At 44.8% G+C, this 26,528-nt stretch overlaps 2 protein-coding genes and 1 long non-coding RNA gene across 3 annotated transcripts in view; 2 read left to right on the forward strand and 1 right to left on the reverse strand.

Annotated features, from left to right (window-relative positions):
- On the forward strand, positions 1 to 629 carry LOC131921705 (uncharacterized). Its single transcript, XR_009382071.1, has 2 exons — positions 1 to 167; positions 469 to 629. It is a non-coding gene; the product is annotated as an uncharacterized LOC131921705 (long non-coding RNA).
- On the reverse strand, positions 352 to 20,427 carry Atpsckmt (ATP synthase c subunit lysine N-methyltransferase). The gene is made up of 5 exons (XM_059276434.1): positions 19,703 to 20,427; positions 14,163 to 14,440; positions 13,321 to 13,458; positions 9,891 to 9,941; positions 352 to 1,963 (listed from the first exon to the last, which is right to left on the reverse strand). Exons 1-5 carry the CDS (start codon positions 19,752 to 19,754, stop codon positions 1,793 to 1,795), a joined length of 690 nt encoding a protein of 229 aa, XP_059132417.1. The 5' UTR covers positions 19,755 to 20,427; the 3' UTR covers positions 352 to 1,792.
- Cct5 (chaperonin containing TCP1 subunit 5) overlaps positions 20,060 to 26,528 on the forward strand; it is an 11,528-nt gene continuing 5,059 nt past the window's right edge. The window contains exons 1-4 of the mRNA XM_059276430.1: positions 20,060 to 20,255; positions 23,544 to 23,604; positions 24,087 to 24,251; positions 25,605 to 25,803. Of these exons, the coding sequence (XP_059132413.1) occupies positions 20,151 to 20,255; positions 23,544 to 23,604; positions 24,087 to 24,251; positions 25,605 to 25,803 (530 nt within the window). The 5' untranslated portion in view covers positions 20,060 to 20,150. The remainder of the gene's footprint in view (positions 20,256 to 23,543; positions 23,605 to 24,086; positions 24,252 to 25,604; positions 25,804 to 26,528) is intronic.

The raw sequence follows: 26,528 nt of genomic DNA on the forward strand, positions 1-26,528 counted from the left end.
CTGAGGTCACGTGACCTAGCATCAGCTAATGCTTACCACATTAAAGGGGAAGATGGTAAGTTATAAATGACTGCTGTTTGATCCATACCCATCAGGAACATATCTAGAAAACTGTGGGATATCTCCAGGGTACAGAAGACCCCACATCGACTCACTACATGTGCCTGGTAAGAAACAGTGGTGACCCCTCTCAATGTGTGAATATATGTCCAGAATATAACAGCGGCAGCTAGAGCAGGAGGTAAGAGCAAGAGATGGACAGCAAGGTCTGTGCTTCCATCAAAACCGCCCACCCACCCACCCGGAACTCGCTCTTCAAGGGAAAATCAGACCTGGAAAGCAAAAGACAGCCACAGTCAACAAATGATTTAATGCCTACACCTTCCATAGGCTCCTCAAACAAACAACGCTTCCATTTCTTCAGAGAAGCTCACACACACTGAAATTCGCTGTTTCTGCCTTCTACAGGAGAAATTCCGGAGGCCAGGAGCCAGGCATGTCTTCTCATCATGAACCAGCAGAGCTTGGACAGACATCATGCATGTGATGAACAAGTGACAGAATGCCCCTTTTGACAATGCCCCATTGTCTCCAGTTGGTCCTCACAAGAAAAGTATCAAATGCTCTTATTTTTATCAGCCATCTTTTATAATTAAATTCCCACTAGGACAGCTTGGGCCTTAGGTCCCAGGCATGGGAGCAGAGCTTGTTCTTTTCTCTGTAAGAACAGCTGAGCTGAGCAGCTGTACCACCATTCAACATTCATTTTTCAGTCTATGAAGCCTGTCTACTCACAATCAAAGGCTTTCCCTGACTTATCTTCTATCGAAATCAGTCACGTCTCTTCTCAGGAGAAATGTTCCACAAGTGGCTGTTCTCATAAAATAAGAGAAGTGGCTGGCAGAAATAATCTGTAACTTCCCTGCATAAGCTTTCCTCAGTGTCTAAATATAAACACCATTGACTGGCCAAAGACAGACCCGTGTTCAGTGTGTCACTGTCCTGGTGGCAGACGCCAAGGCCTCCTGCTAACAACAGCAACTCAGTCAGATTCCAAAGCTCAGTCACTCACTGTTAAGCCCTTCCTAACTTCTCCCTGGGCCAAGGAACTTCTCTAAATGCCTCATCAAATCTAAGATACTACTCATGATAATGCAATTGACACCAAACATACAATACTGCTAATTAAAGCCAAGTGCAATTTGTCACAATTTCCCCAATTTTAAAACACATTCATGTCACATAGTCTGTTTACATACAGTTGTACATATTCAATTGGTAAAGTACAGTGGGCCACCAACATTAGGGCAAAATATTCCTTATAAATACTATCTTATAGAAAATTAATTTAGCTACAAGCTACAGAAAGGAGATAAATCTCACTCATGAACAAAACCACAGGAAACTGTAGGCATTTGCATGAGTGCCCCCTTCCTCTTCATCTGGCATTAAACCACGCTGTTTCAAGATGACAGCCTTCCAGTCCATAAACATGACTCAGTTATTTATATCTTTGAGCATCCTAGTGTATGAGACAGCAGTAAACCCATTCAAAATATTCCACTGAGCAAACTGTACTGGGAAGGTAGAGGAGGAAGGATCAGAGGATCAAGTCATCCTCAGCTACACAGCAAATTCAAGGCCAACCTAGGCTACATCAAACTGCCTTTAAACCTAAATGTTTTTCTGAGCTCTGTTCATTTTCTCCAAAAGGTGAGGACAGCAATGGTGACTTCTCACTTCATGTCAAGGAAAGTGAAGGTCCACTGGATGACCCACTGGATGCTCATGGTCAGGACCTCTTTTCCCGTCCTCTGAAAGTGCTCATGTCGTATGCCCACACGGTGTCGATCCCCTCTCCAGTAGTGTGGTCTGGAGTCCAGTGTGGGAAAGGGAACCGGCAGGCAATAACTCTAGCATCATCCCCAAGTTCAAGCTCAAGTTTCTTCTCCAGCTGTGGCATCTGTGGAGAACAACAGCCATCAGGTTCCCTGAACAGTAACAAAGGAGACGACTTCAAAGTGCCTTTCTGCACTTCAGAGTCCCTGGAAATACTTACAAACACATCACTTCAGGCACAAACACTTATCAAGCAATCTATCAACAGAAGAAGACACATTAACAGCAGTTACAGGGACATCTTCTAGTACCAATTATAAAGTAACCTATCTTAGCAGATATGTATAATAAATCCTTGGTTTTCTGACAAAAATTATGATATGACAATAATTAAAATACTAATTATTTTAAATGATTTATCTACTAAAGCACTTCAACACAGCATGTATTTCATGTATTTAAGACACATTTTTCTATACATTTAACATCTCTGAATTGGGACACATCAAACAACTGACATATCCTAGAATCGCTGTTATTTTTTTTCTCTACAATAACAGTACACTGTAGCATCAATCAACATTTAGAGTCAGTGAAATATTGCCTAATTAGACCATGAAAAAGCACATATTTTACCATTTAGAAATAATTTTAAGCTGGGCAGTGGTGGAGCATACCTTTAAGCCTAGCACTGAGGAGGCAGAGGCAGGAGGTTCTCTGTGAGTTCAAGGCCAGCCTGGTCTACAAAATAGCTGCGGGACAGGCAGGGCTACACAGAGAAACCCTGTCTCGAAAAATCAAAAGAAGAAAAAAAAAATAATAAATGTGTGTATAATGTACTAATGATGCATATCCTCCCTTAGGGGTGTTTAGTTCAATGAAGTGAAGCCAGGACCTGACACACTACGCACCCCTCTCCCACTCAGCTACACCTGCAGCCACAACTTTAGTGAATTTCTAAACAATATAGATACTACATCAACCTCATATAATTTTATTACCCAACCTACCAATAGTGTTTTTAGTATTTGCTGAAAGTATTGACATTTTAATTACATCAACAAACAACTATTTAAAATTATCTGTAGTTTGTAAAAATGTATGAATACCCTCATGTTCTAAAAATATGTTTCACTTTCTACTTTTAACTGATTTTGAGATGGTGTCAATTTGTAGACAAGCTGCTAGAACTGAACACAGGACCCATGCGCAGTCCACCCAGCCAAGTTCCAGTGCTGCCTCGTTGCTCACTACAGCCCTCCTCCCCCATGAACTGACTCTAAACCTTTGAGAAGAGGCTGCATACAACACTCCTGTTTCTTACACACTCCACATGAGGCTCACACCAGGAAACTTACTCTGCCCACAGTAACCCCAGAACAATTCAATCTTTTTCTCCCAGTAGCGTCCTGTACCGCCAAGGAAGCAGCTCCCCGCTTAGCCGTATGGTTCCTCTGGTCTCCTAGCTTGGTTTGTTGTTGTTCTTGTTTGTTTTGTAGTACTAAGGGATGATCAGCCTTGTGCATGCTGACCCAGGGCTCTACCCCCAGCTATACCCCGCTTCAGTCTCTTCTGACCTGGGACAGTTCCTGTCTTTCTTGTCTTTCATGACAACAGACCAATGACCCTCAGGTTCCTCCACTATCTGCTCCCGATGTCTCAGTGGGTCTCTGGCAATGGCCCTGCTGTAAGCCTGTGATCTTATCAGAGCTCCAGAAGCCCAGAAGGCCCTCCTGCTCCCGATGGTGCCATCAACCACTGTTTGGGTGAATCTGGCATCTCTGTAATGTACTTACTACCTTCCCTTTATCCTTAGTGACCCGCTGTAAGAAACTGTAAGCACCTTTACTCACAACTGTCTCTGCCCTAGAAGTAGCATATATTAAGGATTCTGACTGCAATCAATTTTTACTATAAAGGCTGCAAAGTAGCAACAGGCTGATCCATCTTTCCTCTAGATCAGCAGTTCTCAACCTGTGAGCCAAGATCGCTTTGGGATCGAAAAACCCTTTCACAGGGATCCCCCAAGACCATCAGAAAACACATATATTTACACTATGATTCATAACAGTAACAAAATTACAGTTATGAAGTGTGGCGGTCCAGGTAGGTGTCAATGCAGACCATGATCTGCAAAGAGATAAAAGAATGATTGACTTCATCAACTTGGATCAGAGTTTGGGGAACCTAATACCAGGTGGTTCATTGTTAGCACAATTAAAACACAGTACAATTTGAGAAAAGTTTCCAGGCAACAATCAGTCCAATTAGTCCAATCAGGTGCACAATACAGTTTAAAATATCTTATGACTACATGGAGACTCTTTACAAAGTACATGTGACCATGAGAGTGCATTCTAAAGCTAAAACAAAGAATCTAGTGGGATCTCTGACCAACAGCATAGAGGTCAGCAGGCCATAAAGTACTTGTGACCTCTCCCTCAGGGATGTCTTTCTGTATGCTGTGAATGTGTTGCTCTGATTGATAAATAAAATGCTGATTGGCCAGTAGCCAGGCAGGAAGTATAGTATAGGCGGGGTAAGCAAAGAGGAGAATGCTGGGAAGTGGAAGGCTGAGTCAGGAGACACTGCCAGCTGCCACCGTCATGAGAAGTAAAATGTAAAGATATCAGTAAACCATGAGCCACGTGGCAAGGTATAGATTTATAGAAATGGGTTAATTTAAGATGTAAGATCTAGCTAGCAAGAAGCCTGTCATGACCATACTATTTATAAGTAATATAAGTCTCTGTGTGTTTGCTTGGGTCTGAGCGGCTGCAGGAACCGGGTAGACTAGAGAAAACTCCAGCTACAGGGATGGGTAATGGTCTAAGGAGGGAAGAGTCTGGAATAACCAGGATTCTGGGGAACTAGGGTGGGGTCTGCCTCCACAAATAGCAAAATGGTCACCAGGTTGTTAACAAAATCCACTCTGAGCTTTCTGGATGGAATGCAGGTATTTGATCTTTATCTCCTCCATTGAGGAGACACCCCTACATCACTAACATTCCTGGTTCTTTCAGTGCTTCTCTGTGAGTACAAGGACCTCTGTGCTTGTGCCCCCAACAATGAAATAGCAACAAAAATAATTTTATGGGGAGGTTGTAAATATACATATCCATATTCTAATTTCATTATGCTAATGTTCACACTGTCCTAATTTGGCCATGGAGCACCTTCTGCATCTGGCTGCTCCATTCTTGGACATACTCCCATTAAATATTTTGAGTACTTCCTCATGTCTGGGCTAACAACACGGTCCAAGCTTTTGTACCCTCCCTCCTGTAACAACTCTCGATCAGCTACTCTCAAGGATTCCTAGTTCCCTGTAGTGAAAAATGATACTTAGAAATGAAGATCTAAGCAAAAACTACTCCCTCTAAAAGTAACTACAGCCAGACAGAAAAACCAGCAGGGCTCTTGTGAAGGTTTTATTCTTGACCAGCATCTTACAAAAATGACTTGGGGGGAAAAAAACCCAAGATACAGATGGAATAAGCCAAAATTCTAATGCATCATTAGAATTGATAATGGAGAAAAAAAATCCATTAAGGAGAAAAGATTTCTATTCTTCTAATGACCAGCAAAGAACTAAAAAAAAAAAAAAAAAAAAAAAAAAAGAAGAAGAAGAAATTATTCCTTTAGGGAAAAATTAAATAAGCAAAAAATGAGACAACATGCATTTTTCAAAATGCATAAAAAGATAATTGTAAATGTATTCACATTCCTATTCTTTTCTCTTTTATAGTTTCTTTTATTTCAGAGTGACTGTCATATGCTAAGTCAAGATAAACCTAAAAATGAAAGAAGCTATTTCAATCATAAGAAATTAACTGACTAAATTACACATAAATATGCATCAAATCTGTCCTGATATCACACACGAAGAGAAGTAGTGATGTGTCATGCCTGTCTAATAGAATTCAAAATTATTCATATAATTATGGGTTTCAAAGTGACACAAACTCATCAGATTCTAATCATATCTTCAAAATGTGAAGCACGCCTTGAATCTGCTACAGGCATTTGGCAGACCTATGGCTGACGCTGACCTGAGACCTGGCGGCCTCCTTCTTCCTCCACTTGGCTCCAAGGGTGAAGACATCCTTACCAAGATCTCCTGAAGCCTTGGCTGTTATGCCGCACTTCCTAGACAAAGCTCAGGCCTTGGGCAGGTCCTCCCTGAGATCTGCCTGCCTCCTGGACTGGCCCATGGTTGTGCACACTCAGGCATGTGCATCTGAGCTCCAGACTCTTCCTTACCCAAGACTATCTTGTGACTCCAGACTCTCCCTTACCCAACACCGCCAGTGTGACTTCAGGAGCCCACACAGATTCACATCACCCTCATCACCTGCATTTGCTCCCTGCTTTCCAGCCAACACTCACACCACTCAGCACTGTGCAACTGCAGGCCCTTAGCATGAGTGACTGTTCATGGATAGTATCCTTCCAGGGATCTGACCCGCTCCTTCCCTGTTCTCGACGACCCCACAGAACATAGTCTCCTCTAGTATATGGCATATTCTATGTAGATGTCTCCTTTAACATATAATCTTTCCACTAGTAAGAGGTACTGTGAGAACATGGTCCAAGAGTGGAGCTGTGTGAGAAGAACTTGGAGTGCTTTTATGAGAACACTCCAAGAAAACAATACAAGGGTCTTGTGACCTCAGTTTCTCTAAAACACAGAATTATTCTCAGATTGTTTCTGTGTTCTTCCCAGGTGTAGTTGCTAGGAGTGAGTTTACATCAGATTACTCATTATTGCTTGCTGTTGTTATGGAATTAAATGTTTAAACTACCCTTTATATGGCTCTAGGGAAAACATGTCTTTGCCACATGTGGCTTGTCCTTGTGATTGTATACAGCTTGTGCTCATGAGAACTTTACTCCTGTGACCTTTCTTAACCCTTGGAGTATAAACTGTCTGAGGCTCTGAATAAAGTTAGCTATTGTGTGAGACTTTAATCTGCCTCAGTCATTGGCTCCATTCTCGCAGGTCCCACCACCTCTAGACTGTGATAAGGTACCTCAGGGTGTACATGTTTTGTTACTCACTTATGCAGTCAGTGGTCAGGAGACCCTGTCTCCTGTGCAGCAGCCACACTTACTACATGAACACAGCCTGCAGGCATAGAAGCGCACAGTGTACAGTGTTCACTGAATTCAACGGGACCACTGAGGACAGGCTTCACAAAGGAAAGGGTAGGAGTTCACTCACCAAACCCTGTGCAGAGTGGGTCTGAGGTCACCAAGAATGGACGGTACAGGCTCTGAGGAGCAGCACAGCCAAGTCCAGGGACTGACCAGATGAAGAATTGTGCAGAGAACTCATTAAAAAATGACTAAGCAAGGTCACAAGTGAGCAGGAGCCACTCCATGCCAATCTGAGTCAAATGGCATGTTTGGACCTTTTCCCTAAGTTAGCAAGAAGTCACAGAGGGTTTAGTGTTTGGTGTTTTGGCTTTTGGGGGTGTGTGTTTGTGAGACAAGGTCTCACGTAATCAGGCTGACCTCAAACAGGCTATGTAGCCAAGGATGGCCTTGAACTCCTGATACTGTGACTCTGCCTCCCAAGTGCTGGGACTACAGGCATGTAATGCTGGGGACTGAACCCTGGGCTTCACACATGAGAGACAAACACCACCTGAGCTACATCTCCAGCCTCACAGAGGATTTTAAACAAAGCCCCAGTTAACCTGCTCCACATTTTGAAAAGAGCCTCTTCGTGCATAAATTCAGGCTAAATATAAAAATGTACAACCTTCGTAGTATGTTCACCAGGTCCAAATGGGACTCCTCAGCATACTCTGATACATACTTGATTTTGAAGCGTCAGCTCCAATTTCCACCTCCAAGTGCACTGTGCCTTCGGAGATAATCCAGTTGGTATTAAAAGCAGGACTGAGGCATTACAATGTCAGCTCTCCTCCTCCACACTTCCCTAAGGCTCCTCCTGGCTCCACAAGTGCCCATCAGTGCCTCAGCTGTCCTTAGACACTTGCCCTGACATGCTCATTTTGGAGGGCCAACTGATCCATGCTCAAGAGAATGAGATGCAATTCAACAGCATCCTTACACAGCCAGGTAAGACTTTCCCAGGGCCACACAACTATGAGAGGGCAAAGCTGATCTCCAACTTCCCAGCCAGCATTTTCTCCTGCCCCTCGCTACTTCCTCTTGACCAAAGTCTGACATGGGCTGCAAGTGGGGATCCCACACGTGACACTCCAGCTCAACAGATGCCAAATGAGCTCCTCCCCACCCACCGTGTGCAGAGCCCTGGCTGGCTGAGTCTTTTTTACGGGACATGAATGCCCTTTGGATTCCCACTGTTCCTCTTTTTCCCTAGAAACAAGGAACAGTGAAATGCTGAAATTCCTCGGTTAAGATTCGTCTGTGTACAGGAGAATAAGCAAAAATTGCATGTATTTTTCAAAATAACAAAACTCACACTGCCCCTGAGGAAACAGCCCCCAACACTGTGCAAACCAACCCTGTCTCAGGCAGCAGGGCAGCCTCCACTCAGCATTACAAAGGCCACTGCTGCCCCCAGCTGGGACACGGCAGCAGGGCTTCAGAACAAACCCACATCTCAGCTTAACTTCTTCTCTCCAGGCAACATAGGATTCCCAGTAAATCTGCTTCTCTACTTCCTACATTAAAGTTACTTGTCTCCAATATGCTAATCATTACATCTTAGAAGGCAGAACCCAAACATCTTAAGTAGTAAGCCACCACCAAAATTCCCTGTCTAGTCTATGACCCCAGATTATTTTTATTTGTGGGGTGAGGGGAGTTGAGACAGGGCCTTACTCTGTAACCTAGGCTGGCCTCAAATTCACAATAACCCTCCTCCCTTGGTCTCCGGAGTGCTGGGTTATGCTGGGATTGCAGGCATGAGCCGAGGCCTGACCCAAGCAAGTTTTCAATGATCAAGGACCAAGCCCTCTCACCTGCCTTCACTTTTAGAACAAAGCACAGTTACTCACAGGTCCCATGGCAGACACACAGATAGAGTCACTTTTGTAATAACGTCATTTCTGGTTTGTAAAAAGCAAAAAATGTGCCATTGCACTGGAAGTTCCAATGTGAGGATCAATTCCTCAAGCAGGTAAACACTGTGAATAAAAGTCCAAGCATAGCTGGGCATGGCGGCACATGTCCATAACCTCCACACTTGGGAACCGGAGGCTGCAACTTGAAACCCAGCCTGAGCTACATAACAGTTTCCAGGCCAGCCAGGGCTACACAGTGATATGATACTCTAGTTCAAAAAACAACAAAAATCTAAGGCATAAATAAGAAAATGAAACAACAAAAATGAAATTTCCTTTTTATTTTAAATTAAAAACCCTATCCGTTATATTGTGCCATTTCAGAAAACATCCAATTCTACCAAGATTATTATGGCTACAATTATAGACTTTGAGAAGTAAAAAGGGATTGCTTTCTCTGGTCTCTAAACCAGCAATGACAGTGAAGCATCCTACCCTGACTATCTCTGCAAAGGCTAGAGAAACCCATTTTCAGTACAATAGTGTGGCATTTTCACTTTCCAAGTACATAATCAAAGTTCAATACTCAGCTCTTTGGCAAATCTGTGAATTGGAGGAAATTGAAACCAGTCAATGCTCATCCACCCTTAAAATTATCTTCCAGCAAAACTGAAGAATGATCAATTCAAAGGGAACATCCCATTAACTTCCCCAAGTGATTGCAGTGGGGTATGAGTGAACAGCCGTGAAAATCATCAACTATACTCAACGCTGGGACCTCATAAAGCAGTTTTCAAACTGGGATTGTTAAGGTTTTAGAGGATCATTGAGATTTTTTTTTTCTCTGAAACTAAAATTTTAAAATGTGTCTGAATCTTTAATGATTACACTTTTAAGGTCCTTAGTATTTTACTAAACCAATGACCTGAAATCTAACTTTCCCCTCAAGTCACTGGGAAACCATCACTGCACGTGTGAGAGGTGATGAACTGCATGCAGCTGATAGGCCGGCAACATTACGGACCCCACAAGACGGGGCTGCATACTCACCATCTGGGGCACACCAAAAATGACAACATTGGAGTACTGTGCAAAGGTGACCTAAACAGGATGGAGAAAGAATGGTGGGTTAATTCTAAGCAGACAAGCATCACAATAAACCTGCCTCACTGGAGCCCACATGGCCAGGCAGCAGGTTTTCACACACTCCCCCCAAGAATAGCCTCCTTAAGAGACCCAGCAAAAAAGAACACATTGCCCACACTTCGATGCACGCCAGGCAAATGCATCAGCTTTCGGGATGCATCCTGGGCCTCATCTCCCCACCCTCACAAGGACTCCACCAAGACAGAACTGTGTCCTGCTGCCAGTCAAATCTCCTAAAGCCACCTGTTTCAAGCTGCGGCATCTTCAGACTTCTAATCTTCTCCTCTTCCCTAAAACACTGCGTTCAAAGTTCAATAAAATGGTTTTTGCAGCAGTTGAAAAATGGAGTAAAAGTGCTTTGCCAGTCAAAATTCTTATTGCCCAATAAAATCGTATTTGCTCTATGGAGACCGTTTAGTTATATACAGCCTGAAAACAATGCAAGCAAAATCTAAGTGCGTTTTTATAAGCTGCTGAGGACAGTGTTACAGTGGGAAATTCTTACTTAAGAAAAAGCACTTTGTGAAGCTTCCTAACACAAAATACAGGGTTTTGTTGTTTGGGTTTTTTATTTTTTTTACACCAATAGTGCAGACACTGATATCAACAGTTAATAAATGGGACCTCGTGAAACTGAAAAGCTTTTGTAAGGCAAAGGACACCGTCAATAGGACAAAAAGGCAGCCGACAGAATGGGAAAAGATTTTCACCAATCCCACATCTGACAGAGGGCCAATCTCCAAAATATATAAAGAACTCAAGAAACTAGACACCAAAAAACTAAATAATCCAATTAAAAAACAGGGTACAGATCAAAACAGAGAATTCTCAACAGAGGAAACTCAAATGGCCAAGAAACAAAGAAATGGTTAACATCCTTAGCCATCAGAGAAATGCAATCAAGACAACTCTAAGACTCGTCTTGCACCTGTCAGAATGGCTAAGCTCAAAAGCACAAGTGACAGCTCATGCTGGCAAGGATGTGAGACAAGAGCAATACTCCTCCACTGCTGGTGAGAATGCAAACTTGTTCAGCCACTTTGGAAATCCACATGGCAGTGTTGTTGGTGGGTCTCTGGCCTTTTGGGGGCCTGCCACCCAGCTCCCAAATAAATACACAGAGCATTTCTTAATTATGAATGCCTGGCCTTAGCTTGGCTTGTTTCTTGCCAGCTTTCCTTAACTTAAACTATCCCATCTACCTTTTGCCCCTGGGCTTTTCCCATTCTCTTACTTCTGTAAATCTTACTCTTACTGTGTGACTTGCTGTGTAGCTGGGTGGCTGCCCCCAGGAGTCCTCCTCCTTTTCTGGTTCCTAGGTTTCTCCTCCCAGATTTCTCCTTCTATATAGTCTCTCTGTCAGCCCCACCTATCCTTTCTCCTACCTTGCTAATTGGCCATTCAGTTCTTTATTAGACCATCAGGTGTTTTAGACAGGCACAGTAACACAGCTTCACAGAGTTAAACAAATGCAACATAAACAAAAGTAACACACCTTAAAATAGTATTCCCCAACATGGCAGTTCCTTAGAAAATTGGGAATTGATCTACCTAAAGACCCGGCTATACCATTCCTGGGCATATATCCAAAGGAAGCTTCATCCTATCACAAGGACACATGCTCAACTATGTTCGTATCAGCTTTATTCATAATAGTCAGAAACTGAAAATAACCTAGATGTCCCTCAACTGAAGAATGGATAAAGAAAATGTGGTACATTTACACAATGGAGTATTGCTCAGCTGTTAAAAACAATGACATCATGAAATTTGCAAGCAAATGGATGGAACTTGAAAAAAATCATCCTGAATGAGGTAACCCAGACCCAGAAAGACAAACATAGTATATTCTCACTTACAAGTGGATGTCAGCTGAAGGTAAAAGATAATCGTGCACAGACCCATTTCAGGGGCGATGCAGATGTCTAGTACAATAGACATTACAAGAGTAACCCTAGCAATAATTCCTAGTAATCGAAGATAAGGAGCCTGAACTGCCATCTTCTGTAACCAGGCAAGGCCTCAAGTGGAGGGATTGGGACACCAACCCAACCACAAACCTACAGCTTGTCCTGCCTGCCGAGCACTCTGGGACTAGTGCCCAGAAAAATCCTCATCAAAGAGACTAGAGAGACTTGATCCAGCACCTGATGGGAACAGATACAGAGTCCCACAGCCAAACATTTTGCAGAGCTCGAGGAGTCCTGAAGAGGAGGGGGAGGAAGGATAGGAGGAACCAGAAGTAACAGGGATACAATGAGAACACAGCTCACAGAATCAATTGCCTAGGACTCATGGGGGCTCACAGACATCAGGGAGCCTGTAGGGGTCTGATCTAGGTCCTCTGGGTATATGCACAGCTGAGTAGCTTGGTGTTCTTGTGGGATTCCTAACAGTGGGAATGCAGGTGACAAACTCTTTTGTCTACTTATGGGACCCTTTTCCTCCTGCTGGGTTGCCTCATCTAGTCTTGATTTGACAGTATGTGCCCGGTCTTACAGTAGCATATTATGCCATGTTTGGTTGATGTCCCTGGGAGGCCTGCTCTTTTCTGAGGGGAGATAGAAGGAGGGAGGATCTGAGAGACAGGGAAGGTGGGGGTGAAAGGCTGGGAGAGAAGGAGGGGAAACTGCAGTCGGGATGAAATGTGAGAGAATAAAGACAGATAAAAATATAGGAATAAAGAGTACAAATATATTTAGAAAATCCTTCCTTTTATGATTACGAGAAGGAGCCACCATAGCAGGTTCACAGACTTCCTTCTATCATCCGTCTTTGTCTCTCTCTTAACACGCAAGCACACACACAGAAAAGCCAAATATTTATCAAGAATAATCTGATTTCTAAGTGAAATGAAATAGCTCATTATTTCACAAAAAAAAGAAAATGCTTTAATTTAGTCAATAAATTCTTAGCTTTCATATGACTTTTATCAAAACTTGAAGCTTCTATACTAAAGCACAGCCTATTATAAATCTATGAGGTTAAAATGCATTTGCAGGGCTGGAGAGATGGCTCAGAGGTTAAGAGCACTGGCTGCTCTGCCAGAGGTCCTGAGTTCAATTCCCAGTAACCACATGGTGGCTCACAACCATCTGTAATGAGATCTGGCACCCTCTCCTGGCCTGCAGGAATACATGCAGACAGGAAATTGTATACATAATAAATAAATACATAAATAAATCTTAAAAAAAAAAAAAATGCATTTGCACTTTGTTATCCAAAATATTCATTTGGACTTTATTTTTCTTTCAACAATCTTTCTTGTCAGCACACTAATTATGAATGAAGAAGCTCCACCAGCTTTTCTAGCACCATCCTCCACATCACGTACCTTCCACAGATCTGAAATATAAAATCTGGCAGAGCCATGCACACCCTCTCTCCAGGCACGGTACCGGGAGTACCAAACCAGCCATGGATTCAGTTCGTAGCCCACAGCTGGAAATCCTTCCTTTGCAGCCGCAATCACCTAGACAGAAGCAGGGGGTTAGCAAAAGAAAAAAGTCAGGGACCTTTTCTTTACTCAGAGATTCAGGTTGTTCACAACATGGTAAAGTCACTAAAATTCTGATTTTTTTTTTTTTTTTTTTTTTTGACAAGGCCTCATTTAGCTCAAATTCTGTATCTAGCAGAGGCTGATCCTCCTGCCTCCACCTCCCAAGTCCTGGGATTTCAGCCACATGGAACTGTGCCCACCCTGAATTCCTATCTTTAGTCAAGCAGGGCTTCACCAATGCCCTTTCTTATTTAACTTTCTATCAGCTCCTAGGAATCATCACTTACCCATGTATCAATACAGAGAAGCATAAAGCAAGTATCTAAACTGCAAAAAAGTCAAGGTAATTTAGCTCCACAGCTCCACGTTTCTTGTAATCATGCCACATTTACTGGATCAAAAATTCTAATAGACTATTTGGTAATTAGCAATTAATTGCTCCTTTCTATCTGGCATGTTTACAGAGTACTTTTCCTCCAGGAGGAAGAAAAATCAATCAGAGAAAAATGAACTCTAAACACATGCTGGTGGTCCAACAGTTAGCCAAACGCAAAGTGAAACACACACTTTCCAAACTGTCACATTGGGCAAGTCATTGCAGAAGCCTCATAAGAAACATAAAGCACAAATTCTAACAGTCCTGGTTCCAAACCTTAAACTGTTTGGACATGACTCACAATGCGTCCATCACCACTGCCAATGTCCACCAGGGATCCTCCTCTGTGTTGCAACATCTTCACAACGTTTTCGATCTGCTTCGAAGTGGCAGGCACGAACGGCAAACAAACTTTCCGGAGGGCTGGTGTGACAAACGGTGTAGCCACGGCATACACTGTCACCAATGCCCCACCGACGAGCCCAGGAAACAAGAACCCCCAATTGCTCTTCTTCAAACTGTTGGAATCCAAACTGGTAGGCAGAACACGGCCTGGCTGCCCTTCCTCCTCAGGTGTTTCTGGGCATGAGCCATTATCAAAAGCGAGGAGAAACACACAGCGCACACATCAGAAAACCGACAACTCTTCTGACATTTTTGTGTTTGTTTGTGTACAGGTGTGTGTGCATGCACATGCGCGCGCACGCACACACACACACACACACACACACACACACACACACACACAGGCCAGCAGAGGTGTCAGATTCCCTGAAGCTGCAGTTATAGGTGGTTATGGCTGCCTGACATGGATGATGGGAACCAAGCTTGGGTCCTCTGCAAGAGCAGCAAATGCTCTTAACACCAGGCAACCTCTCCAGCCCAGCTCATCTTTTTAAAGGATATGTTCACTAGATACAACCTAATTTACAGGTATAAAATTCTACAGTGACTTCTAAACTCCACTGACAAAATTAAGGTGATTTGGGGAAAATTCTTCAATGCTAATGAAAGATCTAAAATCTTTTCTTTCCAATGGACTGGTTTAGTATGTGTCTAGGTCTCTAGTAATATGTTATCTCAATACCCATTATTGCAAGTTTTAATCATAAACTTCACATTTTTACAGTCTGAACAAAGAAAACTTCAAGAAAAAAATAAGCATGAAAATGTCCAGTTATTGACCATTTAAAATGGGCTGAATGCATTATAGCATCTATAATCTAGTTAGTTGTATAGCTACAATTTTCAGGCAACCAGGGATGAAAATTAGATTTTGCTGAAGTCTTTAATAAATATGGTAATAAAAAAGTTTAAAACACATGGGGGGGGGGGGTCATTGCATTATTCTTAGCACAGAAGAAAGCAAACTCTAATCTATGACTGGAGAAATGCAAGTCCCCTTAATGTTCCTCCTTTTGTGTTCGCCCTTTAAAATGCGTCCTTAGTAAGATGAAAACTGAGGGGAGGGAAGTTGATTAATGACAAGCAAAGCCCGGCTAAGAGCCAGACAAGGTGCCAGCTCTGTCACAGTGTTAACAACGTGACCTCACAGTCCTCCTGATGAACTCCACCTCCGTAAACCATGGGCCCCCACCGGCTGGGAGAGGGACTGCTGGGCTCGGGTAAGGTGATCACAAGGCTCAGGCACACAGCAAGCAGAGGCACCCAGTGTCAACTATTTCACATTACTGGAACACTGTGGGACCCCCCGGCAAACAGACCACTGCTGTGGGTAAGACTGAAAACACACAAATGCACAGGAAGCAGGAAAAGGTTGAGGAGGGACAGCAGATACTCGCCATTCGTATATGGCTGCTCATAGCTGTCAGGAAGCCATTCAAAAGGCCTGCAGTGCTTACTTCAAGCTGCTGTGAGAAGTGACCACAGCCTTACTGGCTTACAACACCTTTCTCACCATCCCCTGGAGGTCAGGAGTCTGCAGTGGACTGGCAAGGCTGCATTCCTCCTAAGGCCTCTAGACTGGGGATGAATTCCTTTGCATTTTCCAGCTTTGATTTTAACCCCACAGCACTCCAACCCCTGCTTCCATCCATTCCCGTCCTCCTTTCTGACAACAGTGTGCACACCTAGTTAGTCCAAGATCTTTAATTCCATGTGCACAAGCTACATCAGTCAGAATGCAGATACAATGGGGGCGGGGCGGGGGGCGGGGCGGGGGGTGGGGGGACAGACTCTACACACTACACCCATCAGTGGGGACAAGCTACTCTACTGAGTTACAACTCTGAACACAGGACACAACAGAAGCTGCCAAAGCAACAGGTCACAACCCAGGGCAGCTCTCAACACCGCTTCCTCAGCTCAGCACAACTTTGCTTCCGAGACCCTTAAAGTGAGTTTGAAAGCTGCTTCTGTAGTAGAGAGCCAACATGAGGAGGGGAAGTAAGCCTGCTGCTGTGATCGTGGGGGAGGGCGGGGAGTCTGCTGCCGATGCCGTGGTCGTGTATAAAGTCACCCTCAGGTGTTATGGTAACAGAACCCTTCAGTAGTTTCAGTTATCATGTGGACACTGGAGGAATATGCTATAGTCGTTACACATTTGCTCATTTGGGAGATGCCAGGGCTCACTGGCTGCCTTCATGGAGAGTCTTCCTACGGGCGTCCCAGTGGAGCACAGCACAGGCTGTAAACACGTTTAAGACTCAGTCCTGGTGTCTCTGAACCTAAGCTAGCTGTTTAACATCTGATACTAAGCTGCTGCTGCAGTATGGCTTGCTAATCAGGAGAATTTTCATTTTTTTTCTTCTGCACAACTCAAAACTTAAGAAAAAGAGGTTAGTAATACTACTATCCTTCTCTGATTACCACATTTAAATTAACATGTATAAGGTATAAACCGAAAGACTGTAACAACGGTTAACTGCCATCCTTGAAGACTACCATTTGGAGGAGCCATTGTTTTCTCTTTTTGAGACAGTCTTGCTACGCTGGCCTTGAACATACATTGATTCTCTTGCCTCAGCCGCCCAAGTTCTAGGATTACAGGCATCCACCACCACACTCAGCTTAGAAACTCAATTTAGGCTTTACTGAGACAGAATTGATACACTTTGTCCAGTAAACGTGTACAGTTCACTGGGTTTTAGTGGGTGTATGCAGTCCTAATCAGTCAGTTTCAGAACATGATGGCCCACGAGCCCCTTAACCCTTTAGGGTCACCTCCCCACCCACCCTCTGCTACCTGCCCCAAGTGACCACTACGTTAGTCTCCATAGCCTCTACTTTGGACTTAGATCTAACAGCTTGCAAAGGCCAGGGAGATGGCTCAATGGGGAGTACTGCAGGGAGATGGCTCAGTGGGGAGCGCTGCAGGGAGATGGCTCAGTGGGGAGCGCTGGTGTTCATACATGATGACCTGAGCTCAGATCCCAGCACCCATGCAAAAGCCAGGCACCACCACAGCACTGGAAAGGGGAGACAGGTAGATCCCAGGGACTGGCTCGCCAGCCAGCCTAGCCAAAACAGCCAAGCTCCAGGTTCAGCGGGCAACCCTGTTTCAAAAAAAATGAAGTGACCGAGTGGTGGTGGAGCCCATCTTTAATCCCAACACTTGGGAGGCAGAGGCAGGTGGATCTGTGAGTTCGAGGCCAGCCTGGTCTACAGAGTGAGTTGTAGGATAGTCAGGGCTACACAGAGAAACTCTGTCTTGAAAAAAAAAAAAAAAAAAGAAGTGGAGTACAACAGAAATACCTTATGTCAAACTTTGGTCTCCATGGATACACATATGGAACTTCGGCACACACACACACTACAGTCTGTGGTCTTCTAACCAACTTCTGTCATTTAAAATGATGTACTCTAGAATCATTCACGCTATTCCTTATCAGTGCTTGATTCCTTTTTACAGCTGAACATAATTCCCTAATATAAATAGATCACACTGTTTATCAAGCTGGGCAATAGTTAATTAAAAATGTGTCTGTAGCCCAAATTCTACCTCATCTGTATATACATGTACCCATGCATAGACCCAGCAATGTATACAATAACGAGGTCCTGGTCTCCAGGGTCTCCCAGCTGGCCTGGGTAAGTAGTGGGGGACCAACTGAGGCAGACAAAGGCTGCAATATTATACTGAGTACAGGGAAATGGAGGGAAACTATAAGCAGAACACTTGAACTGAGGGCAAAAGAAGCAAGCCTGGGGACCAGGGCATGGAGGCAGGACAGAGCGGGCCTACAGTACAGCAAGGAGAGGAGCCTACAGAAGGGCAAGTCTTTGACTACAAGCGGTCAGCCGGTCTCTCCTTCAGCATGTGGGATGGAGATCCAGCACAGGTTGGCAGGTTGGCAGCCAGTGCCTTTACTTGAAGTCTTTCGTGAAGCCAGCGGTGATGCTACCAACAGATGAATGGCTACAGTTCAGTACATACATACAACGGAGTTTTATTCACTTGTAAAATAAGAATGACTCACAAAGGCAAATACCATGTTTTCTCTCAGATGTAAAAATCTTAATAGTGTGTTAGCGTGTGTGTGCTCCTGTGTGTGTGTGTGTTTCTGAGGGAGGCGGAAGAGGTCTAAAGGGAGAAGGGGAAAGGAAATAACAGGGCAACAATACCGCATGTTTTCTCCTATGTGGAACCTAGATTTGATGATATATAATGTATGCACATATGTAATAAATAACTATTTGGGAAACAATGAGGAAATTCAAGTGAGAAGAGTGGGAGGGGACAGTGAGGGGTGCTTAATGCAAGGTGCAATGACGTAATTTTATACATATGAAAATGTTATCATGAGACCTTTTGTATTTTTTTAACCCTTTGTTGTACTGACCTAATGTCATTTGTGTCCTTTTGCTATATATCCCCTATTGATTGATACTAGAAGTCATCCTAGACAGGGTTCTGACAGGAAATAGGGTGCAGAAGACGCCGTTAGATATTTTCTAATCTCAAGTCAACAGCAAAATGGATTGCAGAATCCACCATCTGAACATTTAAAAACACCAACTCAACAAAACTGAAGGGAAATAAGACTACTCCAAAACACAAAAGACACTAGGTGCATCACCGAGAGGAGACAAGAGGGCTAGGCACTAGGCAAGATTAACACATCAGCAACCGTACGACAGCAGGCTGGCTTTCAGCTCTGTGCTGGTGCACGCATTCTAATTTTGAGTGCTTGGTAAAATCCGATAATAATACAGCAGGGACAGTTTCTGTTCCGTGGAGTACGGGTGGAGAGATTGGAAATTCGTGACCAATCTAAGCCTATAAAATGGATCGTGATTTCGGGCCGACGGACAGCGCAATTAGCGTTCTGGTTATCTTTCTAAAAGCAAAACGGTGGGGTTAAGGGACTCCGAAGCCAAGGCCGAGCCACTTTGTCTCCACCTGGCACAGGCCCGTGGGCCAGTCTCAGGATCTGTGCAACGTGGGGAGTTGAGAACCAACACTGCGTGCGGACGACCAGGCGCTCTTCTCGGGGAACACTCCCAGCAACCCTGTCAACCATTACTGCTATTTTTTTTTTTTTTTGCAGACAAGAAAATAAAGCCGCCGCAGGCTCAATAACTTCAAAGCAGCGGCTCGTCCACGACAGGGCTGTGACTCCAGCGGCCCCAGGGCTTAAGATCGGGCTGAGGAGTGAGTCGCGTGCAGGGAAGCGGGAAGAGTGCCCCGCAAGCACCGTGGACGCCGCCACCCAGCCAGGAGAACACCGGGCAGGGGCGTGGAGGAGGACGGCGCAGGCGGAGAGCGCGGCACCCACGCACGCCCGCGACCACACCGGCTGCCGGCCGCGCCCCCGCGCCCCACGCGCGCCCGCACCGCAGCCCGCTAAGAAACCCGCCGCCATGCCGGCCAACTCTCACCTCCTCGCTCCATCGCGAAACTTCCGGGGAGACCGGAAGTGGAATCTACCATCTTCCCAGAGCCGGGGTGGGAATAAAGGAGAAAATGTCTTAAGGAAATTAGCTCCCCGCTGCGACTCTGTATTCAAAAAGTCTCAGAAACAAAAACCTTGAATAAGTGACTAAATTGGATCTAGTATTGGTACTAGTATTTGGGCTCTAGAAGTTGCCTTCCGAGTTTTGGAATAACCCCCCCAGCTTCCTAGGTAATAGAAGTTTCCAAGAGCGGCGGATTCCAGAAGGTACTCTCTGGCGTTAAAAAAAGTCACAGGGGAAAAGAAAAGTCTCGCGCGGCCTGTACTGCGCACGCGCGCGAGGTTTTGCGTCCTCTCGCGAGAGGACGGTGCCTTCTCTATTCCGGAGTGGTCCCTGCCGGTTGTTAGGAAGCGCCTGTTCTCCCTCGCCCACCATGGCGTCCGTGGGGACCCTCGCCTTCGATGAGTATGGGCGCCCCTTCCTCATCATCAAGGATCAAGACCGCAAGTCCCGTCTCATGGGGCTTGAGGCCCTCAAGGTAACGGCCCGGAACGCGAGGCCGCGGGATGAAGGGAGGCGGCCGGAGCGCTCCTGTGCGCCTGCGCTGGCCTGGGAGCAGTTCAGCCATGTGCTGGCCCGAAAGGTGGACGAGAATCCCCGGTTCCGTCGGGGCCGCTCTGGGCTTCCGGTGCACAGCCGCCCTCTGGGCGCCGGAGGGGGTGGGGAGGGCCCGCCAGGCCCCTCCGAGCTGGGTGGGGCCGCATCCATCCGCTCACCTGGGGAGCCGGCCTGCGGCCCCCGGAACGGAAGAAAGGTGTGGTCCCTCGCGCTGCGGCTGTAAACGGCTCGGGCTTTGGGCAGGTGCCGTCCCGCAGTGGACGGAAATTAGAGGCGTGAGAAAGGGGGCATGCGACATGCCGTGTGCTCTCCGCATGGCTGCGTGCAGGAAGGATACAGATGACAGTGGAGGGAGCTCTTCCAGCTTCGGGTAGAAGGAACGATCCGATACACACGCACGTGTTTGAAAGGGCCAGGGCGTTGTGTTCAGAGGAGACGGTAAATTCTCTTGGGCCAGAAAACGCCTATTTTTGGAATGGAAGGCGATAGTTTCAGTGGAGCAAGCACAGTTGGCTGCAGATTATGATGTTTCCCCAAAGTTGGAGCTCCTGAACCCCCATCACAGGGACACACAGCAGTTATCCTGAGGGAAGGCAGAGCCGAATTGTTGGGTGGAAAGGAATGAAGAAGGCCAAGACCCAGAGCTTAGACCCCAGATGAGAAAGGAATGTCACTGACCAGCGTTGCCACAGAAAACGCAGAGGAAGGAGGGAGCCCCGTCTTAGGTTTGATGTGTACCAGTCGTGCCACCAGGTTTGAGGTGTCCTTGTTCACCAAGTGTTAGGGTTTTATTTAAACAGATTTAGAATTAATACACCTCCTCACTGACTCCAGTTACACAGCCTCTGTGGACCTGGTTTCTCAATGGATGTTTTCTGTTGTGCCAAGGACTTGACAGTCAGTGTATTGAAGTGGCTGATGAAGTGGACAGAGCAATTGTAGATGCTTGGTTCTGTTTCCTTTCTGGAGGAATTTCTTTTTTCAGGTAGTCTGCATTATGCATTCAATTCCAACCCCCCCCCCACACACACACACACCCCTCAGGGGACTTGCAGATTAAGTAACATTCCAACAGGCAGAAATTTTACCAATGTAATTAATGTTAACAGTTGTGTCAGCCATTTGTGCTAACGGCATGGACTGTTGTAGGTGGTCCTCACTCAGGATAGGTCTGTTTACAGAATTACACACTTAGGGACACGGTCATAGGGAAATTGCCAAAAATTTCACAGCTACTATGATAGAGAAGGTATGACTTCAGTCTACCTGAGTCAAAGCTAGTGGTGCAGAGCAGTGAGCTTAGCCTTGGCATTCAGGGCCAGACTATTTGTATTAGAAGCTTGTTCTGTATGTGATGTTGAATTGTTGGTCTCTGCTCAATATATACCTGTTTAGCCAACCAGAAATATCCTTGAGCACCCAGAGAGACATTTCCCTGTGGTGGGTATTCAAAAGGCCCATTATGAATACATACTGTCAAAGTGCATTTCAAGAGTCACCAGAGTTTGCAAAGACAAAAATAAACTTGGTGTTTTGTAGTCAGCCATTGAGGGTGACAGGAGAAGTTCATGAACTTGTGTACTTGCACAGCTCTGAAAATACCCAAGATTTCTGTGGTTAGAGAAGTTTGTATCCACCTGCACCTTGGGGATAAGACGAGTTAGAGAAACTATGAGGAGTGCTCTGGAGTGCTTTGCCTTTGAACTTCAGTATGAAGGCACAAGAGTCCTTTTAAACCTTTGGAATTGTTTCTAAAGGACTCTTTAGAAAATGAGTTAATTAGCAAATAGGAAGTGGAGGGGATATGGCTTTGGATAATGTTGACCTGAGTTGGTGGTGGCAAGAATAAAAGATCGTGACATTGAAGGAAATCAGAGCCAGGTATGTCTGGGAACAGGGAAGGGTCCTTTCAGACTTGTACAGTTAATATTTTAATGACATTAATGTGAATTCTGGTGTGGGCAGATTGTTGTCATTAACACCTGAGGTAGAAGAATTTCAGTGGAAACTAATGAACCAGACCAGATGTTTCAGTGAAGCTGCGGAGTGTATTCCTAGAGTGGAGGGATCAAGATCTCAGGCCTACAAGGATAGTAGTATGGGTGCTGTAAGATTGGGTGTTCTGGGTCAGCCCCTTTGAATATTGAGGGTCCTCTGTTTAGGGGCATGTAGTTGGCCCTTGATCTTGTAGAACTTCTGATGCACTGAGCGAGCCAAGATGACAGAAAGTACCATATGCTTGCTGCGGGTGCAGGTCACATGACCATAATGCATATGTGGGTATGGGTCCCATACACTTTTCTCCTGTGAAGTTCTACATGACCCAGGGTATAGGTGTATATAAAATAGGTATACAGATCAAACCTTTACTGAAAATAAATCAGAAAAAACATTACTTTTAAACGATGTTGTGTGTGTAACTTTGCTGTTGATTAAAGACAAAGGGCAGATTTGTGTAATAATGAGATGTCTGTGTGTTGGTTTTGGGTTTTAGATTTATTTACTTTATGTGTGTGTGTGTGAGTACCTTCATGTATGTATGGTGCGCTCTGGTGCCTCTGGAGGTCAGAAGAGGAACTGGAGTCCAGGCGGTTGGGAGCTGCCGTGTGAGTGCTGGAAACTGAACCTGGGTCTCCTGCAGGAGCAAGTGCTCTTGACCACTGAGCCCTCTCCTGTGCGTGCTGGGCAGGACTCTGTCAGTGAGCTACACTCCAGCCTTACTCTAGTGTCTCTCACAGCCAAGTGTGGTCTGTCATTGTTCGAGGACTTCAGGTGGAAGATGAGTTTTAGAACAATGTCCAGGTTCCGTGCCCCAATTCTTAGCCTTCATTCAGAACTTGCCTTTTGAAAATAGTGTTTGCTAAGAATGTTAGCAAGGGTGGCTCTCCTGCGTGGGTGGAGTTAATGCCGTATATCTCTGCAGTGAGCTTTAGTGAAAACTGAAGGTGTTCTGTGTTTACAGTTGGACGTTCGTTGTGTTCTCAGAGTTCAGTAATGGAGACAGCCTGCTTCCTTCCCATGCTGAAAATGCGAGACACAAAGCACTTGACACTAAAGCTTATAGCTGTGTTACTGCTCAAGTCAGACCTCGCTGTTGGTGTAGACATTTCTAGATTTTAGAAATTACATCCCAAGGCCTCCCTCCTCCATTAACATCAACTTGAAATGTCATGTAACTGGGTATTTGCTTTTTTTCTGTTTCATTTAGTCTCACATCATGGCTGCAAAAGCCGTAGCAAACACAATGAGGACGTCACTGGGACCAAACGGTGAGAGAACCATGGATATTTTTAATAATAAAGGTTTGAAGTCATTATACAGTCAGTAACACCTTCAGAAATGCAGTGGAGCAGTCTTCCAGCTTAATTCAGCTCCGTTCAGCCAAGCCGCTCTGAGTGTCCGGGCTTATAGTTACAGTGTGCTCACAACTTTAGATAGGCCTTTCTTCACTTCCTTAGCATGTTCCAGAGCACACCTGTGTCTTGAGTTAATACTGTATGTAATAGTGTTCTGTATATGGTGGTTAATCTGCATTTCTTTGGTTTGAAACACTTAGACTGTTCCAGTGTGGAATTTCGATTAGCTGATAGAAAGGTATCTTTGGTGGATGTTTTATATGTGTTGAATTATTTGTTTCTAATGAATTTTATGGTAAGAATTGTTTGATATGCTCTCTCTAACCCCTGTAGTAGTTGACAATACTGGTTACACATTATTTTGTCCAACTTCCTTCTGAATGTTTGTCTTTTAGGCCTGGATAAGATGATGGTAGATAAGGATGGCGATGTAACTGTAACAAATGATGGTGCCACCATTTTAAGCATGATGGATGTTGATCATCAGATTGCCAAGCTGATGGTCGAACTGTCCAAATCCCAGGATGATGAAATTGGAGATGGAACCACAGGAGTGGTTGGTAAGAAAAGAAACAGCCTTTCTAACTTAAGAGGTTGTTTAGAAGCAGCACACGAGCTAATGTTTCTGTGTCGGGTCCTGAGGACAGTGGGACAGACTAGAGTTGGGGAACACATTATAGCACAATGGGCCAGACTTTGAGAAGTGAGTGTTGGGAAAGAACAGAAAGCAGGCAGGGAGAGTTAGCAGGGAGATAGGACAGCTTCTGATGGGTGCTTTCGATCCATTGGGTTTTTAAGCTAAAGCTTGTTAAGATAAACGTAGAGGAGGTAAAATTTTGGATTGTGGGTTGCATTATATCGTATCAATGGTCATTATCCTTGAGCTGACAGCTCTGTCTATCATGGTTATACAGAGAATGCCCGGGTTGTCATACCAAAACATAGAAGGGGAATGGCATGCCTTGATTCCTGCTCCTAATTCTCAGAGTTAACTGGAAAAGGTGTATGCATCTGAAGAGAAAACGGGTTATCCTGTTTGTTTTTACTGTTCTTAGCATTTTTCCCCTAAGATTTGAAATCTTCAAAATGATCCAAAGTTTGAGGGCCAGCACCATGGCTCGTCTAGCCAGTAAAGCCTGAGTTTGATCCTTGGGATCTGCATCGTAGCAGGAGAGAGCTGACTCCAGCTGGTCATCCCTCACCGCCACACCCATGCATGCTTTGCATATATACAAAAATAAATCTAATTTTAATTGCTGTGCAGATCAAAGGAAAACACATTAATATATGCAGAGTTAGCTTTGCTGCAACCAATTTAAAGTCATTTATTCAACACTCTTGGAATTGCCCTAATTTCCCAAGCACTGTTGTAGGTTTACATGGAATGCAGCAGGTTTTAAATTAGCAGAACCAAACTCCTTTCTGTCACCAAGAGGGGAAGGAAGGCGGGTTGGTGCTTAGGGACCAGGCACTCAGCAGCCCTCACAAGCCAGGATACCCTCACCAAGCAGAAGTCCCTGGCCACAGAAAACAGTTTGCTACTATCCATTTAAAGTATTGTTCTTGCATGGGGCCTACGTCTTTCTGTTTGTACATTTACTGTGAGGAGGGTCATAGGACAATCAGAAGACAACTTTTGGGAGTCTGTTCTATGTGAATTCCGGTGCTGTGAGTATTGGCAGGAAGTGCCTTAAACCACAGACCCATCTCACTGCTCTAGCTTGCCTAAGTTTTTATTAACAAATTCATCTTTAAGGGGCAGCTTATTAGACCTTGACTATGATCAAAACTAAGAGGGGGGGGGGGCTCCTCCCTTTCCATCATAGCCCTAGCTTCTAAGGTTACATCCAGCCCAGTTCTAGAACTTTCTTAGTTTTGTAACTTAAACTGGTTGTCTGCTGTCTTGCTTGCAGTCCTGGCTGGTGCCTTGTTGGAAGAAGCTGAGCAGCTGCTGGACCGAGGCATCCACCCGATCAGAATTGCCGACGGCTATGAACAGGCTGCCCGAATTGCTATAGATCACCTGGACAAGATCAGTGATCATGTGCTTGTTGACATAAACGACCCTGAACCCCTAATTCAGACTGCAAAAACCACGCTGGGCTCCAAAGTGTACGTGTTCTATCAGTAGAGCCATGTGGTTTGCAAGCCTGCCCTTTGGGGACGACTGTTCACCTGTTCTAAAAGGCGACAGTGTGGTTTGCGGACGTTTCTGATGGTTTTATTTGCTTTCCTGTTTTTGTTGGAAGTGGGATTGCCAGGTAGTAAATCACCGTGACTGTAAAGTTCTTCTAACACTTTTTCCCATCCCCTCTTCACTAGGAAGTCACTCTGGGGAAGCATTTGTGGTTTTTGTTTGTTTGTTTGTTTGTTTTGGTTTTTTCAAGACAGGGTTTCTCTGTGTAGCTTTGCGCCTTTTTCCTGGAACTCACTTGGTAGCCCAGGCTAGCCTCGAACTCAAAGAGATCCGCCTGGCTCTGCCTCCCGAGTGCTGGGATTAAAGGCGTGCGCCACCACCGCCCGGCTGCATTTGTGTTTTTATTCAATAAGCAGATGGACTGTTCTAAAGTTTTAATGTCATTAGAAGGATGGTCTTAACATTGACCTTCCTTCCTGTCTTATAGTTTCTGTCACTATTTCCTAACGTCTGCTCCTGCCCCTGAAGATTAAGTGGTCTCAGCCTAGGGGTGTTCCTCTCTACAGTGGCTGAAACTCCAGTCTGCTGCCGAAATATGACATTAAAACCCAGCAAAAGCATAACTACACATGGACTCATTTTAGTCGCACATAGTAGGAGCTTTATTATGACATTTCATAAGTGTTTCCTTGTACTTTGC

Source organism: Peromyscus eremicus, chromosome 11 (genome assembly GCF_949786415.1).
Source record: "Peromyscus eremicus chromosome 11, PerEre_H2_v1, whole genome shotgun sequence".
Classification (NCBI taxonomy): Eukaryota; Metazoa; Chordata; class Mammalia; order Rodentia; family Cricetidae; genus Peromyscus; species Peromyscus eremicus.